This window comes from Cupressus sempervirens, chromosome 7, assembly GCF_028749045.1.
Source record: "Cupressus sempervirens isolate cs-2001-9-10 chromosome 7, ASM2874904v1, whole genome shotgun sequence".
Lineage (NCBI taxonomy): Eukaryota > Viridiplantae > Streptophyta > Pinopsida > Cupressales > Cupressaceae > Cupressus > Cupressus sempervirens.
In genome coordinates, this window is record NC_143124.1 from 36979037 (window position 1) to 36999642 (window position 20606).

At 32.5% G+C, this 20606-nt stretch overlaps 1 protein-coding gene and 1 pseudogene across 1 annotated transcript; both read right to left on the reverse strand.

The window, feature by feature from the left end:
* Window positions 1–1435: 1435 nt before the first annotated feature.
* LOC149545304 (serine/threonine-protein kinase/endoribonuclease IRE1-like) lies at window positions 1436–4787 on the reverse strand. The gene is made up of 5 exons (XM_089793734.1): window positions 4477–4787; window positions 2547–2719; window positions 2106–2346; window positions 1712–1892; window positions 1436–1570 (listed from the first exon to the last, which is right to left on the reverse strand). Exons 1-5 carry the CDS (start codon window positions 4785–4787, stop codon window positions 1436–1438), a joined length of 1041 nt encoding a protein of 346 aa, XP_089649860.1.
* Window positions 4788–13949: 9162 nt separating this feature from the next.
* LOC149545305 (SNF1-related protein kinase regulatory subunit gamma-1-like) lies at window positions 13950–15516 on the reverse strand (annotated as a pseudogene).
* Between the last annotated feature and the right edge of the window lie 5090 nt (window positions 15517–20606).

The window sequence follows — 20606 nt, forward strand, 5'->3', positions numbered from 1 at the left end:
TGTGAACTCTCACAGGGTAATTTTGTATCTCCCGACCCTTTTTTGTAAATTGTAACTAGTATATTATTTATAAAAAGAAAATGACTATTCATCAAAAAATAAATAAGGGCCAATAGTTGTAATGGAATTACCTGTAACACCAATCTTCCCTACCATCCTTCAAATAAAATTAACATTTTGTTGCTAGTTTAAATGCAAAAGACATACACAAAAATTATGAAAATTACATAGAAGTTCAGAATTGTTCAACTTTAAATATTGCATTTATGATCTATTAATTAAATTCAAGCTCATACACAATATGCATTGATATTTTACTCACATTTTTTTATATTTTGCAAGTGGTTCATACTATCCAGGATTCTTAAAGCTTAAGTTTCTCCATCCACAACAATCTAGGAAAGTAATCTATTACTAGAACCTTGGAATGTTTTCAAATTGAAATACCTAGATAGATTTCTTCACATCTGCGTTGTAAACTTCTTGATACACGTACATTATTCATAATTAAAAGTCCATTTTAATTAATAATCAAATTGACAAGGAGCACATTAAACAATAATGTTATTGTAATTACAATTGAACACATTATTATAAAAACAACTGTATTGCAATTATGGTCATTCTCTTTCCAATAGTCCTCTATTTACAAAAATCTCATAATTATTTTAGAAAATTACAAAGGGCTTCTACACAATAATGCAATTGTTATTACTAATCAAATATAGAATTTAGTTTCATGTAGTTATAGTCATTTATTCACTAAAACTCCGAGTCATTTATTCACTAAAACTTTGAGTCATTAACATTTCTTTTTGCCATGCTATTTTGTATATGCTAGCTAAGTCTTCGAATTATTTCTCTAAATTCTAACAAGTACAAAAAATTTGATTGAAATTAGCAATATAACTTTTATTTACAGGGATCAACACTGGTCATGAGCAGTGACAACTTTATCTTGTATCTTGAATTAAAGTAGCAGAACTCTACCATTTTTAGCAAATGTGAAATAAGATGTTTCCATTGTTACATGACTAAATACGCTTTAAGATTGTCATTTCCTTGACGTGTCATGGCAAATGGAACTGCTAAATCAGTTTGTTATCTACTTCAACATACAAAAGCAATCCACAAACATGACTTTCACCTAACCCTCCAAAGACAAGAACTAGAGCTGCGTGCAGCACCTGTAGTTAATGTGTTCATTTCCTATTTTTATCATGAATCATTATTTTTTTAATAAAAAATTAAAGTAAAATAAAAATTGTTTTGATAGTGTTAGGCTGGATCATTATTTTATCTCTGTAGCACGGAGTTAGCTGCAACATTTATAACTAATAATATAAAAAGCCTGGTGGTTGAGTTAATGGTCTGTGCAGACCATATACAGGATAATTAATTTAATATTTCCAACACAAACAATTGGTTCTTCTTTTTATATTGCAAAACAATGAAAAGCATCTTCTTTGAAACAGTAAGTCTGCATAATCTTGAAAACTTTAAAGAACAAGTTTGGAAATGTATCACTGAAGTACTCCACTATTCCATCATGTCTCCTCCTAAATAAAACCTGTGAAGATTCAAATATCAAAAATTAATAATAATAATTAAACTTATAACTAATTTACTGAATATTAATCTTATAAGAATAAAACCTAATTATATCTTTGAACAATTTTATTTTTATTTTTTTTCTGAAACCACAATATACCTGTATATCTCGAGATTGCTCTTCGTAATGACTGGACATGTTTCGCACAAGCCGAAGAAGGTCTCTTAATTTATCATATTGATAATTCTTTGTAGAGCGATTAATTTGAGATTTTATTGATGCATCTAGAGCTCTTTTCCACGGCTTATCAAAAACAGATGCTCCAGCGATATTAAAATCCCTGAGTATGTTGTTGTTCAAGCTATTGGGATTTTTCTTTGCCCATTGTACTCAATCACTTGCAATGCAAAGAAAATGTAGATGTTTCTCTAAAATCCACAAAAATGGATGTATCTTGATATCATGCAGCATAAGCCTGGAATGACACTATAAAAGTCTTTTTTAGTACAAATAAAAAGGTTTTGGCGATAATTTTTATTAAAAATTCTCTTACCTTGGAGAAATATGTAGAATTTGTTCTAGAAGATCATGGGCTTCAGGAATATGACTAATGGCAGAAGTATCATATTTGCCAATTTTAATGTTTCTTTCTCGTTCTGAAATATCACCGAAAGGATGATTCCCCAATGTAAGGAAATAAAATGTTATGCATCCAAAGTTATGTATGTCTGTTCCCACAGTTTCAACACATTCATTTAGTAGTTCAGGAGCTTTCCATCCATAGGTTCCACTACCTACAGCGAAATCAACATCACTATATTGTCATAACAAATATATTATGCAATATTGACATTACATATAGAAAAGAATACAATAATATATATGATCTATTAAACTATTCTATTTAATTATAATTTTAAACAAATTTAGAAATAAAATTTATTAAAAATTACTATCATTATTGTGTTCCCCTTAGAAAAAGAAAACATCTTACCAATATTGTCATAATCAAAAGATGGATCACGTGTAATTGGAATACTTATGTTGAAGTCAGAAATCTTCGGGCATATTTTATTTTGATCAAACATTAACAAAATATTTTCTGGTGTTAAATCCCTATGAATGATCCCTTGCTCATGTATATAAGAAATACCATCTAGAATACCCCTGAATTGAAGAATAATATCCATTAGTGTCATACATACACAATAAGGAAAAAATTAATCTATTAAAAAATATAAAAATATATAATAATTATAAAAATAAGAATATCATTTAAAACTAAGCTCAGCAATTTGAATGTGTGATCCGTTGGGATCCTCTTCTTGTTGAGCATTTCTACACCATTAGTTTGACAAAATGCTCTAATAAGCTGAAATTTCTCCCTTTCCTCTTCTTTAATTTCATTTTGTATCTTCTTTTGTTGAAATATAAAGTTTCGCTGAACAAAGATGAAATCTTGTAAAGTACAATTACATTGCTCAAGTACAATCTGAAAATACTCGTCCTTAATTTTATGGCCATAATAACTAATAACATTAGGATGATAATCGACTTTAGATAAAATTTGTATTTCTCGTATGGCTGACTTTTTATGCATTATTTTTGTGCATTTTATTGCCACTTCTCTCCTGAAACAATAAGTTCCATTATATACCATAGTTCCATTGTTTCCTCGACCAATCACATGTTTAAGAGTGATGGGATTTTCATCCAAGAATTCAAACTTCTCCACCATATCACTAGTCATGGTCTCTGAAAATTATATGAAAATTATCTACAAAAAATATTATAAATCAGTTAGAAATAAGACATGGTAATATACCAATAAAAAATTTACTGTTGCATTTTCTAAAAGAAAAAAGAGAGACAATAACATCAACTAAAAGAAGAACAAAATGCAATAACACTAACTAATAAGTAGACTATAGAAATCTCAATGTCTTCATTTTGTTTTATAGATAGGAAATTAAATTTTAAAAGAAAGAAACATAGAAGCAACAATTTCTAACTAGATAGAACAGAAAATCATTGATATAAAACATCCTTCTATTGACTCTGCAACATCAAGTCCATTACATTAACAATTTGCTCCTCCTTATATGCAATGAAAACTAATATGCCCTCTCCTCTACTCCAGCACTCTGACTCTATGAAGGAAAAGAAGAACCCCCTTCATCAAAAAAAATTACCAATAAATAACTTTCCATGACCTTTCGGTTTCATCCTGCCTCTTCGAAATCAATCTTATTCATCATATTATCAAATATTTACTTCCTTTTTATTCCAGCTGATTCATATTCCCATCTCCAATGAATGCGGATGATATTCTTCATGTAAGAAGGAAACTTTAAATTTGACACACAATCAAATATTGATTGGAAGCCAATCGGATGTTTTATGCGTTTCTCATCTAATACTCTATTTAGACTCTTTATCTTCTTCCTTTTTATTCCAGCTGATTCATATTTCCATCTCCAATTAATGCGGATGATATTCTTCATGTGAGAAGGAAACTTTAAATTTGACACACAATCAAATATTGATTGGAAGCCAATCGGATGTTTCATGCGTTTCTCATCTAATACTCTATTTAGACTCTTTATCTTCTCAAACTCTTTATCTTCTCAAATGTTAATTGCCACATTTGATCTTTTCACTTTCCAAATACGGCTTGGGCTCGAGTTCTTCTATTCAGATTTTCTGGACATTCATTCTTATAATGATCTTCCCCACAATCCCAACATCCCCCAGCGGGTCCTAACCTTCCTTCAACTGTAGCTTTAGAAGAAGTTTCTTGCGACAAAGGCTTTGGTTGTTTTTGCCATTTTGCTCCAAAATTCCTTGGTCCCGTAGTCTCACTTTTCCTCCTATAATCCATTGATTTAGCCATGCTGCTCTTGTTTGGCACATCATCAACTTACTTCCTTCTAGTTCTTGAGATCCGGTTATCTGCAAGTTCTTTTTCCTTGGAGGCACCAGCTAAATCAGCTTCTGGAAGGACTCGAGGATACCAGCTTCTGTGTTTCTCATATGTTCCATACTGTTTAACTAGTGATGGCCAATGAGATGTGTGTTGGGTCCCTGCACTTTCGCGTGATGAAGATTCACAACACAAAGCATTGAATATGGCAATGAGGACGGCTGCATCGAGAGCTGCATAACGTAGCTGAATTAGAAGGGAGTTGCTAATTGGTGATCTATCACCAAAGGTTGTTGGGTTCCCCCACGCCATCCAATAATCACTACCTTGCTAGTCTCTCTTTCTTCTTCTTGCACCAGCTGAGCCTTCTTATTCTCAGGATCAGCATCACTTGTTCTCTTATCTCTTTCTTCCTAGTCATTATCTCCTCTAAAAATCTCATTATTGCTTTCTGTTCATAGCACCTATGGCTTAGCTTCATTTGGTAGATTATTAGTTAGATTTTGATTTTCTGATTCCACCGTATCAAATTCTGAAGATGCAACTATATGATGGGAATTTTCATTAGCATCCATTGCATCCAAAGCTTTTTGATGGGCACCAACCAATTCTAATAAATCTGTACCTGACTGCAAAATATCACTATATTTCCCATCTTGGGTAATTTTGCCATCGCACATTACCAAAATGAGATATGCAGTTGGCAGGAATTCCACTTGATGGATCACATAAAATACAGTGTTTTTACTCAAAATGCCGAGAACACATTCCTTGAAAATGTGAGTGCCTGTATGTGCATCAACAACACTAAAAGGATCATCAAGGAGATAGATATCTACATCTTGGTATAATGCCCGTGTAAGCTGTACTCTTTGTTTTTGGCCACCACTCAAATTAATGCCTCTTTCTCCAATTACAGTTTGGTCACCACAGGCAAATGATTCAATATCTTTCTTCAAAGCACAGGCCTTGAGTATGCACTCATATCTAACTCTCTCCATTTGTTTCCCAAAGACAATATTGTCCTCTATTTTATAGCTTTGTATCCACGGGGACTGAGGTACATAAGCTTTTGTATCACGCAACCTAACAGTGACAGAAACCCTCAGTATTTCTCCTAGTATTGTGGCTAAAAGGCTTGATTTGCCTGACCCCACTGTTCATGTCCCACTGCACAATCTTTTTATCACTCATACCTGCAAGAAGGACATTTTGTTTATCCTCATCTGGATTGAGCTTTACAACATACAGAATTTTCCCCGTGGAGAAATGTTGAAATCACCTTCCCTATTTCTGTGTCCCGAAGCCTGATGTTCCTGTCGTACCAGGCATTCAAAAACCTGGAACCATCATTGCTAAATGATATATCTATGACTGCCTTTGAATGACCCATGTATGTCCTCATGCATTTACCGCTGTTAAAAACATCCCAAATTTTGATCTTGGTATCCATACGCTTGGGAATATAGCAGTGAACATTTGTAGTCTTTGCATCTTTTGGAGGAGCAACCCATGACTTGCCCTGATAGTCTCTCTCCTCCTTTCCATGGAATGTGGTCTTATCTGCGAATACCTTCTTAGCAAGAAATCTGTAATACTGAACTGATGCAATGAATTCTGGATTGAGGAATAGGAACTTTCACATTTGCACTAGAACTTTCATCTTCATCTTTTACAACATCATGTTTAAAGAGAGTTCAGGCAACTTATGGGAAAACCGACCAGGACAATCAAATATTGAAATTTTGATATAGAGGTACTAAAAAGTGTGCCTACATAATGAAAGAATGATTTAAATTTTGTTAAATAAAGCAATGTTTATAAGATTTTGAATACAAAAATGCTCTAGATAGTCAAAGTATGTGGGTAAAATTGAAAAAATTTCTTTTCTTTGTGAAGCGTCACATTCATAGTTTTAAATGAAGTTCACACCTGCAAAATCATTAGATCCATAAAATTGACCTTTTGTGATCTTGGAAACTTTCCCTATACAATTGTTAGAGAATTTTTTTTATCATGCAATGGTAGTCTCTATTGCACATATCTTAACACATGTGAATCACCTAGTGAATATTCAAGAATTTATACGTGCTCAAAATTTTATATCTATTAAAGTAAGTTCAAGTACCATTACATAATAATGATGATGCATCCATCAATGTCTGAACACACCCATTAAAAGGGAATTGAGGGCCCTAATTTAATATCGATGACCATGAGCATACATAGGGTGGAACTAGTGAGACAAATAGGATCAAGATAATAGCAATATAACTCTCTATGGCTATTAACACTTGTGTGACAACATGCCCATTTTGGTATCCATGAGAACAAATACACATAAGACTAAGCTAATATGATAAATAAGACCAAGGTAATAATGATGCATCTGTTTGAGAACAAGGGCACTAACAAATATATAAAAAGGGTTTTATTCCACATCCATGATTGTGTATACACGTGCATATAATAGATCTAATTAAATAAGTCTAGTATTAATGGTACAAAGCTTAATTATTGCATGATTGCTAACATGATCTATAAAATAGATAGGTTTAATGAGGTGTATAGATAAGATGAATGATTAACACATATGGCAAAAATGATTGATTGTAGGAAAATGCAAAAAATACAATACAACTAGCACTTGCACCTTTAAAGGGTGCAAGGGTTAAGCCAATAGTCTTGTATACTTTTGATGATGTTCTTGAATAATTATTCACAAACTCTTCATGTCTACTTCCCTACCCCCTTCTTTATATATTTCTTATTCGAACAGATAGGCACTCCATTCTCCCTCCCTATCTCTAGCTTATGTTACCCCTCTTTACATTTTATGCATATGCATCTTTATCCTATTTTCTCTATTTCTTATTGATGTACTCTATGTATGTGTTATATTTATCTATCTATCTGCTATTCATATATCACCTAATATATCTTTATCATTGTCTCTCTCCATCTCCCTCCTCTACTCTTCTTATTTCTCTCCCTTAGAGTTGCCTCCTCTTTGCCTCTTCCTTCATAACTATCTGAGCTACTTTGATTTGATTATTATCCATCCATATATACTCTATCTCTTCCTATGTTTCTCTATCTATTTTTAGCTCTATAAATCTTTTCACTTCTCTACCCCCCATATTTTCTTAATAATATTCATCTTACTCCCTTTAACTATTATTTCCTATACAAAATGGACAACTTAGCTATTTAAAGTCAATAATTCAAAATTGTCTACATCTCATCATGTCTATCTCTTCCTCTCCATATTACTCTATATTTCTATATCTCTCTATTCTTATATGCCTACATCTCTCTTTAATACATACACTTCCCCTATCTATCTCCTTATACTAACCTTTATATCTTTCTAATATACACACACTCATTTTTGTTTCCCTATGTCTCTCTCATCTTACCCCTCTCTTTACCATTTACCTCTCATTATCGATATTCCATTTTCTCTATTTCTCTTTGATCTTACACACACACACACACACACACACACCTCATAAATATTTATCAAATTCTATCTCTTCATCTCCACACTTTCCTCACTCCTCTTCTTATTTCTCTCCCTCTTTCTTCCTTCTTGTTTTCCTTTTCTTTCAGATTTACCTCCCTCAACACACACTCTCTCTTGCTATTTCTCCCTCATACACTCTCTCTCTTGCTATTTCTCCCTCCTTCTAATTAGCAAAAAAGTGACCACTTAAACATCAAAAAATAATGATAACAGCATAATCAAATATTCATTCTACACTACCATTTTAAAGATGACTTTAAAGATATACGACACATATGAAACAAAGGCATTCACTTACATTTTTATTTAAGTCCTGATGCTGTATAAGATTTCTTTTATAAATTCTAACATGCATGAAGCACCCAAATCGCATAAATACTTTCTGGTTTATGTTCATCTTAAGGAAAAATTTAAAGATTTTCTACATTCTTAGTTTGTATAGAAACTTCAAGAAACACATGCATGCAGAAAGAAGAACATAAAAAAAAATTCATTTATTGGGGGTTTAAAATGTTTCATACTTCATCAAGAATCCATTTTTCACCGAGCAATGAGGGGTTAAAGTGGCGAATCATTATCCTTCTCCCTCTTTTTTCTTAGAGATATTATTTTTGTTCAATACACTCTTCTTGGAGGTAGATGTCTTGTGACTGAGATATTTTAATTTCAAGGATATTATTCCACATTTTGCAAGACATCCTCCCATAATTTATTTGCTTGGAATAAAAATAGTCTTGCCTCTTTTATAAGGCTATTGTATAAATCTTTTTTTTTTAAATTATCTCCTTTATTATCAAATGTAGACATCCTTGTTTCAATTTTCTTAAGTTTCTATCGAATTTTTTCCTTTTCATCTTAAGCAGGGGGTATACAAGTTGCCTCATTGTATATTAGTCAATAGATTTCTTTGGATCCCATAATTTCCTTATTCCTCATCATCATTTTAATTTCCTTTCTCACCCTCAATGAGGATGGTGCTAATGCCAACAATCTACTTTGGATCCCATTTTTTCTCAGTACATTACTTATATTAAAAACAGCTCAGATTTCATATAAGAAAGTCAAAACTATTCTTAAAATTCATATCAATATATTTTAAAATAGAAAAATTATTATATCTTTTTAAAATTATTGTTAAACAATTTCTTTTATGAACATAACAAAATAATATAGCATTATTACTATAGAATCTATAACATTATTTTATACTACAAGATCATGGATGGTTGGAAAGATATCTATTCAAAGTTATGAGTTTAAATCCTATCTAGTTAAAGAATGGTCAAAAGGTTTACCTTAACAAAAAACAACCACTTAAACATCACAAAATAACAATAACAACCTAATCAAATATTCATTCTACACTACCATTTTAGTGACGACTTTAAAGATACATGACACATATAAAACAAAGGCATTCACTTACCTTTTTTTTTTAGTCCTGATGATGTATACGATTTCTTCTATAAATTCTAGCATGAATGAAGCACCCAACTCTCATAAATACTTTCTGGTTTATGTTCATCTTAAGGAAAAAATTAAAGATTTTCTATATTCTTAGTTTGCATAGAAACTTCAAGAAACACATGCATGCGGAAGGAAGAACCTGAAGGAAGAAGATAAAACAAGAACAAAACAATAGAAGTTCCTACCTTCAAATCAGAAAGATCCTCTCCTAGCATGCTACGAAAAGAATTCCAAATCGTTAGTCTGCGAAATTCCAAAATGTTCATTGGGTGAACTCCAAGATCTTCCTTACATAAGAAATTTCAGACATATATGACTGTTTTGCTAGCATTGGAAATGCCATTGTCTATGGTCTTCATAATCTTCACTTCGAACAAATCCTTTTTTGCCAGCCATTGTCATTGCCTAACAGATAATTCTTCTTTAATTAGCCATTGCAAAATATTCTCTATTAATTATGTAGCAGATACGAAATCCTTTCCTTAGAAAAACATATATTCCTCACGCTATGCCTGCAAACAAATTTATCACATATATATTATTAATTATTTATGCACTAGCAATTTTTAAGTGCATACATTTTGATTCTATGATTTATTCTCCGAATCCAAGGGTCAGTAAAAATATGTTTTTGCTTTTCAGATCTAAAAATACTCCTCTCTTCTATATTCTAACTAAATGTTGAAGGTAAAATCAAAGTTCTTTAATTCCCTACAGTACTACACTAAATATTTCTGTTCTTACTATCTAACTCACTATATTTTGTCTAGTATCTTATTTTCTGATGCTATTTTAGTTTTTCCTTAATTATTATCAATTCGGGAAATCATACTTCTTTAATTTCTTGAACATTTCACAATTTTCCTATCTTCTATGTAGAGAATGATTATATTCTATCATAAATGCTGGTGATATTTTTCTTTTTCTTATAATGTTAATTAATAATAACTCTTTTATCATTTAGTTAGGCTAGTCAAGGTTGGTTTCTCATTTTAAAAAGTTAAGTTGTGTTTGTTTTTCATGTTAGATATATTATTTAATATTTAAATAATATCAATTTTTTTAATAATCTTGTAATATGTATGTAGTTATATTGAACAAAATAATAATTTGATTATGTCACAACATGTAAGATAATTCATGGATAGAAGAGTAATCTTGAACCAATCAAATATATTTTATTTTTGGGACTTTTTTATTTTATAGGTTTTCAAATAGATTGTTATGATCAATTAGTCATTACAAATCTCATCATATTTTACCATAGTCTCTTACTCTGCCTTGTATTTGGAAACATATAATACATTGATAAATTTAGATCTACAACTATGTAAGGAGAAGCCTAAAAGAATTATAAGGATTTTGCTGATTTAGATATGCATTTATGAAAATCTAGAACAATATCAATATATTAAACATTATATACTATTTTTCTTGAGTTGGCCAATAAATAAAACAACTTACAATATGGATAGACAACATTATCTAGAACACTCTAAGCCTTAAACTAGAACATTTTATAAGAATACTCTTATATGATGAATGTAATTGAAGATGGATTAATGTAGAGAGAGAGAGAGAGAGAGAGAGAGAGAGAGAGAGAGAGAGTGTGTGTGTGTGTGTGTGTGTGTGTGTGTTTTGTATGTGAAAATGTGAATGAGATAGTTGAAATTATCATATGATAAGGATACTCTTTTATGATGAATGTTATGTAAGATGGATTGATATATACATACATACATATATATGTACATATATACATACATACATTTATATACTATTGTTGGTAAATAGATTGTTCTTCTTCTTTTCCTCTTTTTATGTGCCCAAACTTATAACAAAGAACAACTTTACACAATAGTTGGAAACCATTTCTAAGAATATCTAGTTTCCCTCTGAATTGAGGTACAACTCCCTGTGTAAATGATATTCAATGAATTATGTTTAATCTCTAATTCCTACTGCAGGGTATGTTCTTAACCAGAGAACAGCAGAGGCAAAACCAAGCTAATCCTATGCAGAACTAACTCAGGCAAATTTAGATTCTAATCCTATCCAATTTCAAGAACTCACACATCCTATTACTTCCCAACATTGGTGATGCAAGAATGCTATTTGTTATGCAAATGCAATGACATGAGATAAAAAAAAATGAAGATTGAACATTCAAACCTTTGCAATAGGATTAGTTGACAGTACTTTGATATATCTCCCAATCACCATTTGACCAAGAATACAAGAAAGTGCTCAAAACTGATCATAACAATACTCCGATTGAAAGTAATCAAAAAAGTGTTGCCCAAGTACTCTAACTCATAACAAAACTTTTCCTTGTTTTAAACACACAGATACAATACTCTAATCATATTTTCCTGCAGACTATAGCCAAGCCTATTACAAAGGAAATTGAACATTAATCTTAATACATGAATGAAATTACAGAAATTAAATGTGCTCTCTCCTCCACTCTAGTTCTCTGACTGTCTATAGAAAAGGAAAAGCCCTCTCTACTGATAACTTTACAGAATCTATAGATCTTTACAATAACAGGCTCGTAAGAGCCAATGACCTTTCCTCTTCTTTGAATACAAAGACACAAAATACAAAGAAAAAGACTTTTCAAATTTGAGAACTCAAACAATCACCATAGATGAAGGAATACAAGAATAATGACTTCTCAATTCTGAAACTATTCATTTCTAACCAACATTTGAGTTGAATGCATTGGGCTTCTAGAGTTGCACAATTTCCTCTACTCATATCTTTAGATTTGAAATAGATCATCAAATATAACCAACAAATCATGTGATTAACAATGCCAAACTAATAAGTCAAATCCACATCCAATGACAGAAGATGATCAGCAGGACAATGTGAGCAACATTGGTTATTTAAATCTACTCCAACATTACCCACTACCCAAGTTCAATGATCATTGTTGTAACTATTCCCATGATATCAATCCTGAACTGTGATATAACATCGACCAAACAATGGTGGAGAATGATAATGGTGACAATGACGGCATATTACACCGTTGTATTCACTAGTTACATCTACTATATCTTTGACATTTACATATTCCTCCCTCATGATAGAAGTAGCAAGGCCTTCTTCAAGATATTTTTTTTTATCAACTCATACAAGAGGCTTCTAACCTGGGTGGGAGATGAGGTTGTTTTAGGTGGTTCCATCGCCAACTAAGAAGATTTAGCACTTGACAAACTATCATATCCGATCAAAATGCCTATCCATGTGTCTATCAGCACCTCTTCTCAGACCTACATGTTGTTGATCCCTAAAATGTCAAAGAAGGGCTTGTGCCTTCTCCTTTGCTCATGGAGTTCTAGATTGAGACAATGCAACTAGAGGTGGAATGGCACCTTCCTGTAAAACCAGAGCTCGAAACTTATTGCTATTTGTACAAAGTTGCAAAAGGGTAGTTGCACCATTTTCCTTTCCCCTTTGAGACACTATTTCAACCACTTCCACCAAAGAAGAAATGCCATGATCCTCACCTATTGTAGCGTGACCTTGTTGAATAGTTAATAGATTAATTAAATGGCAACTACCTTATCTACCATTCCAGCCACACGGTTCATGAGTTTAATGAGATGCTTAACAGCACCAACACGTACAATGCGGCCTTTATTCTCATGTAAGATGGAAAATTTAAATAAAAGAGTGGCAACATCCTTCTTTCCTCGGGAAGTACCATTCATTAGGAGGTCCACTAAAGGTGATATAGCACCGGACTGCTCGATGGAAATTTTATTTTCCTCTATGACTGATAAGCTAAATAAAGTTGAAGCGGAATTCTCTTTTTCTTTAGGATTACCTCCTCTAAGTACATTTATTAGGGTTTGAATGGCTCCTACAGTAGCAATCTCAGTCTTATTGTTTTCATTTATGGATAAGTTCAGCAAAGCAATCATAGCATTTTCTATTTCTTTTTCTAAAACCTTAGCTATTTCAACCAAGAATCAACTGAGCTTGATAGAGAGGTAATTTTCTACTAGTCAACACAACCAGCAGAAGTCTAGGTGCTCCTTTGCAATTTGTAAGTTGAAAGCCCAAATGGAGGAAGAGTAATATAGTGATCATCCTTAATAGTAGTTTTGCCCAAATCCATCCTTCCATGAAAACTCTGCATTATATTTTGAATCCAATGCATTTTGAAAACTTTCAAGAATACCTTCATTTCCTTATTGAATACTTTGAGATATCAACCCTTCAATGATTATTTATTCAATAAATCCATCTTTTATACATTGATATATGAGAATAAACTTCTTTGAATGTTCTATATCAATTTTTATAAATGCATTACCAAATAAGAACTCTTTTCTAATTCCTATTCTTTTAACTTTTACTTCCTTGACCATTTTAATGGTATCATTCTTTATGAATTTAATGAGAAAGATTCCTCAAAGTATTGTAATAGTCTCTATTGGAATTCTTTGACTCTTCATGTGCAATATCTAACTTTGAATACTCAGCTCCCCTACATGCTTTTCACTCATCAATTTGAATGCTTGGAGAACACTTTGATCTTCAATGAACTTGACCATTTGATCTGGTTTCATTACTGGAAGGCGAAGTTTTGAAAGTGTGTTGTTTCCCCAGGTCTCAAATCAACGGAGTCTGACACACTTAGAAAGCATATGCACTACAGTAGACTATGTAACAATTTTTTCAATCTTTCCCTCACCTATGTCAACCACAGGGAGACTCTTCATGCTATACTTCAAAAGAAAGAGAAGCATTGTTAAAAATGAGTTAGATGGTTGTACAGGTAGGAATGGAGCCCAACGGAAGGATCCTGATATGTCTTTGACCTTTGTCTCCCCGTAGAATTTTGAGGATGTAAACATTTCAAAGAAGTGACCTCCCTTTGCAACATTAGCTTTAGGATCTGAGTTTATTCCAAACACTTGAGACTGTTGAAGTAACCACACAAAGATTTTTACAAACTTAACAATCCCGATCTACTTGTCAATCCAAGTTACATTATCTAGCACATTTATATCCCTTACTAGTGCACTTAATATCTTGTTCTTGGCAAGCAATTTGAGCACTTCAACAAGACTAGCATCTGAATTGATCTCTACCACTGGAGATCTTTCAAATTTGTAGAGCCCTTAGTAACCAAATGTCTTTCCGGATTGCACATACTCCTCCATGAATCTCTAAAATAAAAAATATTTGTATATCCTTTATTTGATAAGATCATCAATAAAACATGATATAGGGAGGGTAGAGGGGAGCAAGGCAGACTAAAACAAAGCAAGAGAAAACAATCACAATAGACTAAGAAAGAAAGAGCTACACTAGACACATCAAAATTGGAAAGAAAACTTATTTACAAAAGGTGAGGAAACCTCACCAGTAGGACCAACAATAAAGAAAGATTCATATGTGGCCATTCATAGGAAGAGAAAAGTATGAACCTCTTCTAAATAGAGGAAGATGCTTCATCAATTTGAAAAAACATAGGTTATCTTTAGCTACTCCTTCACTGTTGAACTTAAGCCCCAAAGCCTTTTGCAACATGATGACCCACAAGATCTTTCCAAACAGCCATGCCTTATTATAGACCTCTGATTGATCTGTGCTTCCATGTACATCCTTCCTTGCATACTCAAACTTCTGTGATGGAAGAAAATATTCAACATATTCTGGATGCATTATTGGAATATAATTCATTTCATCTTTTTCAGCATTATCATCTTCATTTGCTCTATTATCATCCTTAGTAGAGATATCAACTTTCAAATCATAATTAACAAAATCAAAACATTGCAAATCTTTTAGGAGAGAAATATAATCATACCATTTGCAAGCACTGTCAAAAACAACTTCTGATTCTGAACCAGAGCTAAAAAATGCATCCCTATTTTCCACATGTTCTAACTTCTTTGGTGAAGAAGAAAAACAATCACCAAATTTTGTACATGTTGCTGGAAGATAGTTACATGTGTTTATTTTATTACCAACAATATCACCTTTATCAAAAATACCAGCATTAGATGCACTGTTAATAACCATTTCAGACTTCAAACCTAGGCTAAAACTGGATGATCCTTCATTACTCATAGATTCTAATAGAATTGAAACATCTTCTTCATCCTTAGCATTTATCAAATCTGAGAAATGTCCTTTTAAACTCAAAACTTTAATATTTGAATTGATTAAAGAAGAAGAATCATATGTGGCTAGCACCAAAGATTGCTCAATTTTCATTTCATGACTAGAAAAATCTTCATTTAATTCTTTGTCTCCTACAAGATGCTGCAGTACTTCATTAATATTTGAAACTTCTTTTTCAAAAACTATTGTTGCATCAATTTCTTAATCAACATTTTTAGTAAGGTGGTTGTCATAACATATCTCAACCTTTTCATTCGAACGTATTTGATCAAGATCATTCACTACTAAATTATCTTCAAAGCAAACTGGTTCAGAAAGCTGATCTTTACCAACCATAACAAAGGAAGACTCAATACTATTATACTCTTCAATGACATCAAAAATTTCATTTTTAAATAATCCATCAGCCTTGGGATGATTTTCATACCAACATTTTGAAATATCAGCCGCATTCTTTTCATCCATTTCACAAATTTCATCAACATCAGGAAAAGCAAATATAGATACATCTTCTTTTTCAATTTTTCTTACCTTTCCTTCATGATCTTCAAGAATCTTTGTAGGCTGGAAATGTTCTTTTTGCCAGTGCCTCTTCCAAGGTAATTCATTATCACTTTCATCCACCTCATAAGAAGTTACATTCTCAAATTTAGTAGGATAACTACTAAAACATAATGCAACTAGCACATTAGTTTCATGCAAATTTTCAGGAAGACAACATTTTGGAACAAGATCCCCATCTACTTCTATTTCAATTTTACTCATCATCTCTTCAATTATATTCTCAAACTTGGCAAAATATTCATTAAGAGGATTAATCATTGCATTTTCTTTGAAGCAAATGGATTCCAACATAGGCTTATCATCAACTTTCACAAATTGAATATCAGTTTTGCCACAATCTTTAATGAAATCAAACTCTTTATGTTCTAGAGATGTACTAACTATCTGATTATCTTCAATAGAAACTTCATGCAAAATTTTATCCTTATTTTCTTCAAATTTGGAACTTTTAAAATCAGAGATAAATGAAGGCATGAAAGAAAATTCTTTGTCAACTGTTCTTACCAATTCTTCATCATTGAGAAGGTTGTCTTCATTTGTTGAAAGTTGTGCTTCTGGGAAACTAAGCTTCTCTTGTTGTTCAAAACTCAAACCATTGGTTGATATGATCTGTTCATTTTGCTCATTGATTCTATCCACCTTAGGAATTCTTTCTGCAACTTCAATGATTTCAGCATGCTAGACCAAAACTTATTCATTTGTTTGCAATTCTGAGAGTGGTTCTAGATTCATACTTATTGCATTAAGCTCAATATTAGGAGAACAAGTCTCATTTCCAACCTTAAATGATGGATCTAAAGGTGTAACTAATGACTCCATAGGAAATACTATTGAGAAGCAAGGAATAATAACAAACTTTTCTTCTTTTTGTGATGGTTCAAGTTGGAAATGCTTTTCATGCTAATTACCTTCTTCATGCTAATGGCTCATCCATGGTAATATTGAGGATGAAGAAAATTTAGGTTCTCTCAAAGTAGGACAGATGGGAGAAGACAAAGCATCCTTTTTAGAACTCACATCAGTGCTTTTCTTTCTGAACTCCTGGTGAACATAGAAGCTCTTTTCAATTAGCTTCCATGATTCTCTAGACCAATGGTCTTGAGCTATACTCAAGTTGTTTCTTGTGGCATAACTAACACTCTTTTAAATTTACTCTAGAGTTGTTGAAGCATAGGATCATCATCAATCACAATCTCTTCAACAAATGGCAAAAGTCTCCTTTTATATTTTAAATCATTTGTCAGAGGAATCTGACCTCAGTACATTTCCTGATATTATTTGTACAATAGAGTTACATAAATTTGAATCAAATTTATGGAAAGATAATGATGTTATCTCAGTCATGAGCAACCAATTTTGCAGTAAGTTCTCCAAAAATATGTTCTAATAGGCATGATCCTTTTTTAAACAACGGAGTCGCCAATCTTTGAGTAGAAGAGAAAATTAATATTGTTTCTTGAAAAACCAAAGTATTCTTCCTCTTAGTCTCCAAGAATATGAGTTGGGAACCTAAATGATAAGAACTTTCAAATCTTTCAAACTCTGATATATAATAGGTTCTTTTAAAGACACAGAGTCACCAATCTCAAGCAGAGATAACAATAATAAACTAAAAAAAAAATCTCTAGCACTGGTCTTCTTGTCCAACTCCCCAACAGAGTCACCAAAAATCTGTTGGTAAACAGATTGTTCTTCTTCTTTTCCTCTTTTTATGTGCCCAAACTTATAACAAAGACCAACTTTACACAATACTTTGGAAACTATTTCTAAGAATATCTAGTTTCCCTCTGAATTGAGGTACAACTCCATATGTAAATGATATTTAATGAATTATGTTTTATCTCGAATTCCTACTATGGGGTATGTTCTTAACCAGAGAATAGCAAAGGCAAAACCAAGCTAATCCTATCCAGAACTAACTCAAGAAAATTTAGATTCTAATCCTATCCAACTTCAGAAACTCACACATCCTATGACTTCCCAACATTGGTGATGCAAGAATGCTATTTGTTATGCAAATGCAATGACATGAGATTAAAAAAAATAAAGATTGAACATTCAAACCTTTGCAATAGGATCAGTTAACAGTACTCTGATCTATCTCCCAATCACCATTTGACCAAGAATACAAGAAAGTTCTCAAAACTTATCATAACAATAATTCGATTAAAAGTAATCAAAAAAGTGTTGCCCAAATATTCTGATTCATAACCAAACCTTTCCTTTTTTTAAACACAGACACAATACTCTGATCATATTTGCCTGCAGACTATAGCCAAACCTATTACAAAGAAAACTAAACATTAATCTCAATACATGAATGAAATTACAGAAATTAAAAGTGCTCTCTCCTCCACTCCAACTCTCTGACTGTGTATAGAAAAGGAAAAGCCCTCTCTACTGAAAATTTTATATAATTTATAGATCTTTACAATAACAGGCTCGTAAGAGCCAATGATCTTTCCTCTTCTTTGAATACAAAGAGACAAAATACAAAAGAAAAGACTTTTCAAATCTGAGAACTCAAACAGTCACCATAGATGAAGGAATACAAGAATAATGACTTCTCAATTTTGAAACTATTCATTTCTAACCAAAAATTGAGCTAAATCCATTGGGCTTCTGGAGTCGCATCATTTCCTCTACTCATATCTTTAGATTCAAAATAGATCATCAAATATAACCAACAAATCATGTGATTAACAATGCCAAACTAATAAGTCAAATCCACATCCAATGACAGAAGATGATCAATAGAACAATGTGAGAAACATTGGTTATTTAAATCTACTCCAACATTACATGTTTCCCAAGTTCGTTGATCATTGTTGTAACTATTCCCATGATATCAATCTTGAAATGTGATATAACATCAACCAAACAATGGTGGAGAATGATAATGGTGACAATGACAGCATATTACAGCGTTGTATTCACTAGTTACATCTACCATATCTTTGACATTTACATATTCCTCCCTCGTGATAGAAGTAGCAAGGCCTTCTTCAAGATATATTTTTTTATCAACTCATACAAGAGGCTTTTGACCTAGGTGGGAGATGAGGTTGTTTCAGGTGGTTCCATCGCCAACAGTGGTGCAATGAATGGAGCGAGTGAAGAATCCATAGAAAGAAGATTTAGCACTTGACAAACTATCACATCCGATCAAAATGCCTATCCATGTGTCTATCAGCACCTCTTCTCAGACTTGCATGTTGTTGATCCCTAAAATGTCAAAGAAGGGCTTGTGCCTTCTCCTTTGCTCGTGGAGTTCTAGATTGAGGCAATGCAACTAGAGGTGGAATGGCACCTTCCTGTAAAACTAGAGCTCAGAACTTATTGCTATTTGTACAAAGTTGTAGAATGGCAGCTGCAACATTTTCCTTTCCCCTCTAAGACCCTATTTCAGCCACTTCCACCAAAGTAGAAATGCCATGCTCCTCACCTATTGCAACACAACCTTGTTGAATAGCTGATAGATTGGCCAAAATGGCAACTGCCTTATCTACCATTCTAGCCACATGGTTCATGAGTTTAATGAGATGCTTAATAGCACCAACTTGTACAATACGGCCTTTGTTCTCATGTAAGATGGATGATTTAAATAAAATAGTGGAAGCATCCTTCTTTCCTTGGGGAGTACCATTCATTAGGAGGTCCACTAAAGGTGATATAGCACTGGACTGCCCAATGGAAATTTTATTTTCCTCTATGACTAATAAGTTGAATAAAGTTGCAGTGGCATTCTCTTTTGCTTCAGGATTACCTCCTCTAAGTACGTTTATGAGGGGTTCAATGGCTCCTGCAGCAGCAATCTTAGTCTCACTGTTGTCATTTATGGATAAGTTCAGCAAAGTAGTCACAATATTTTTTGTTTCTTTTTCTAAAACCTTAGCTTTTTCAACCAAGAATCAACTAAGCTTGACAGAGAGATAATTTTCTATTAGTCAACACAACTAGTAGAAGTCCAAGTGCTCCTTTGCAATTTGTAAGTTGAAAGCCCAAATGGAGGAAGAGTAATATAGTGATCATCCTTAATAGTAGTTTTGCCCAAATCCATCCTTCCACAAAAACTTTGCATTGTATTTTGAATCCAATGCATTTTGAAAACTTTCAAGAATACCTCCATTTCCTTATTAAATACTTTGAGATATCAACCCTTCAATGATTATTTATGCAAGAAATCCATCTTTTATACATTAATATATGAGAATAAACTTCTTTGAATGTTCTATATCAGCTTTTATCATTGCATTACCAAATAAGAACTCTTTTCTGATTCCTATTCTTTTAATTTTTACTTCCTTGACCATTTTAATGGTATCATTCTTTATGAATTCAATGAAAAAGATTCCTCAAAGTATTGCAATAGTCTCTATTGGAATTATTTGACTCTTCATGTCCAAAATCTAACTTGGAATACT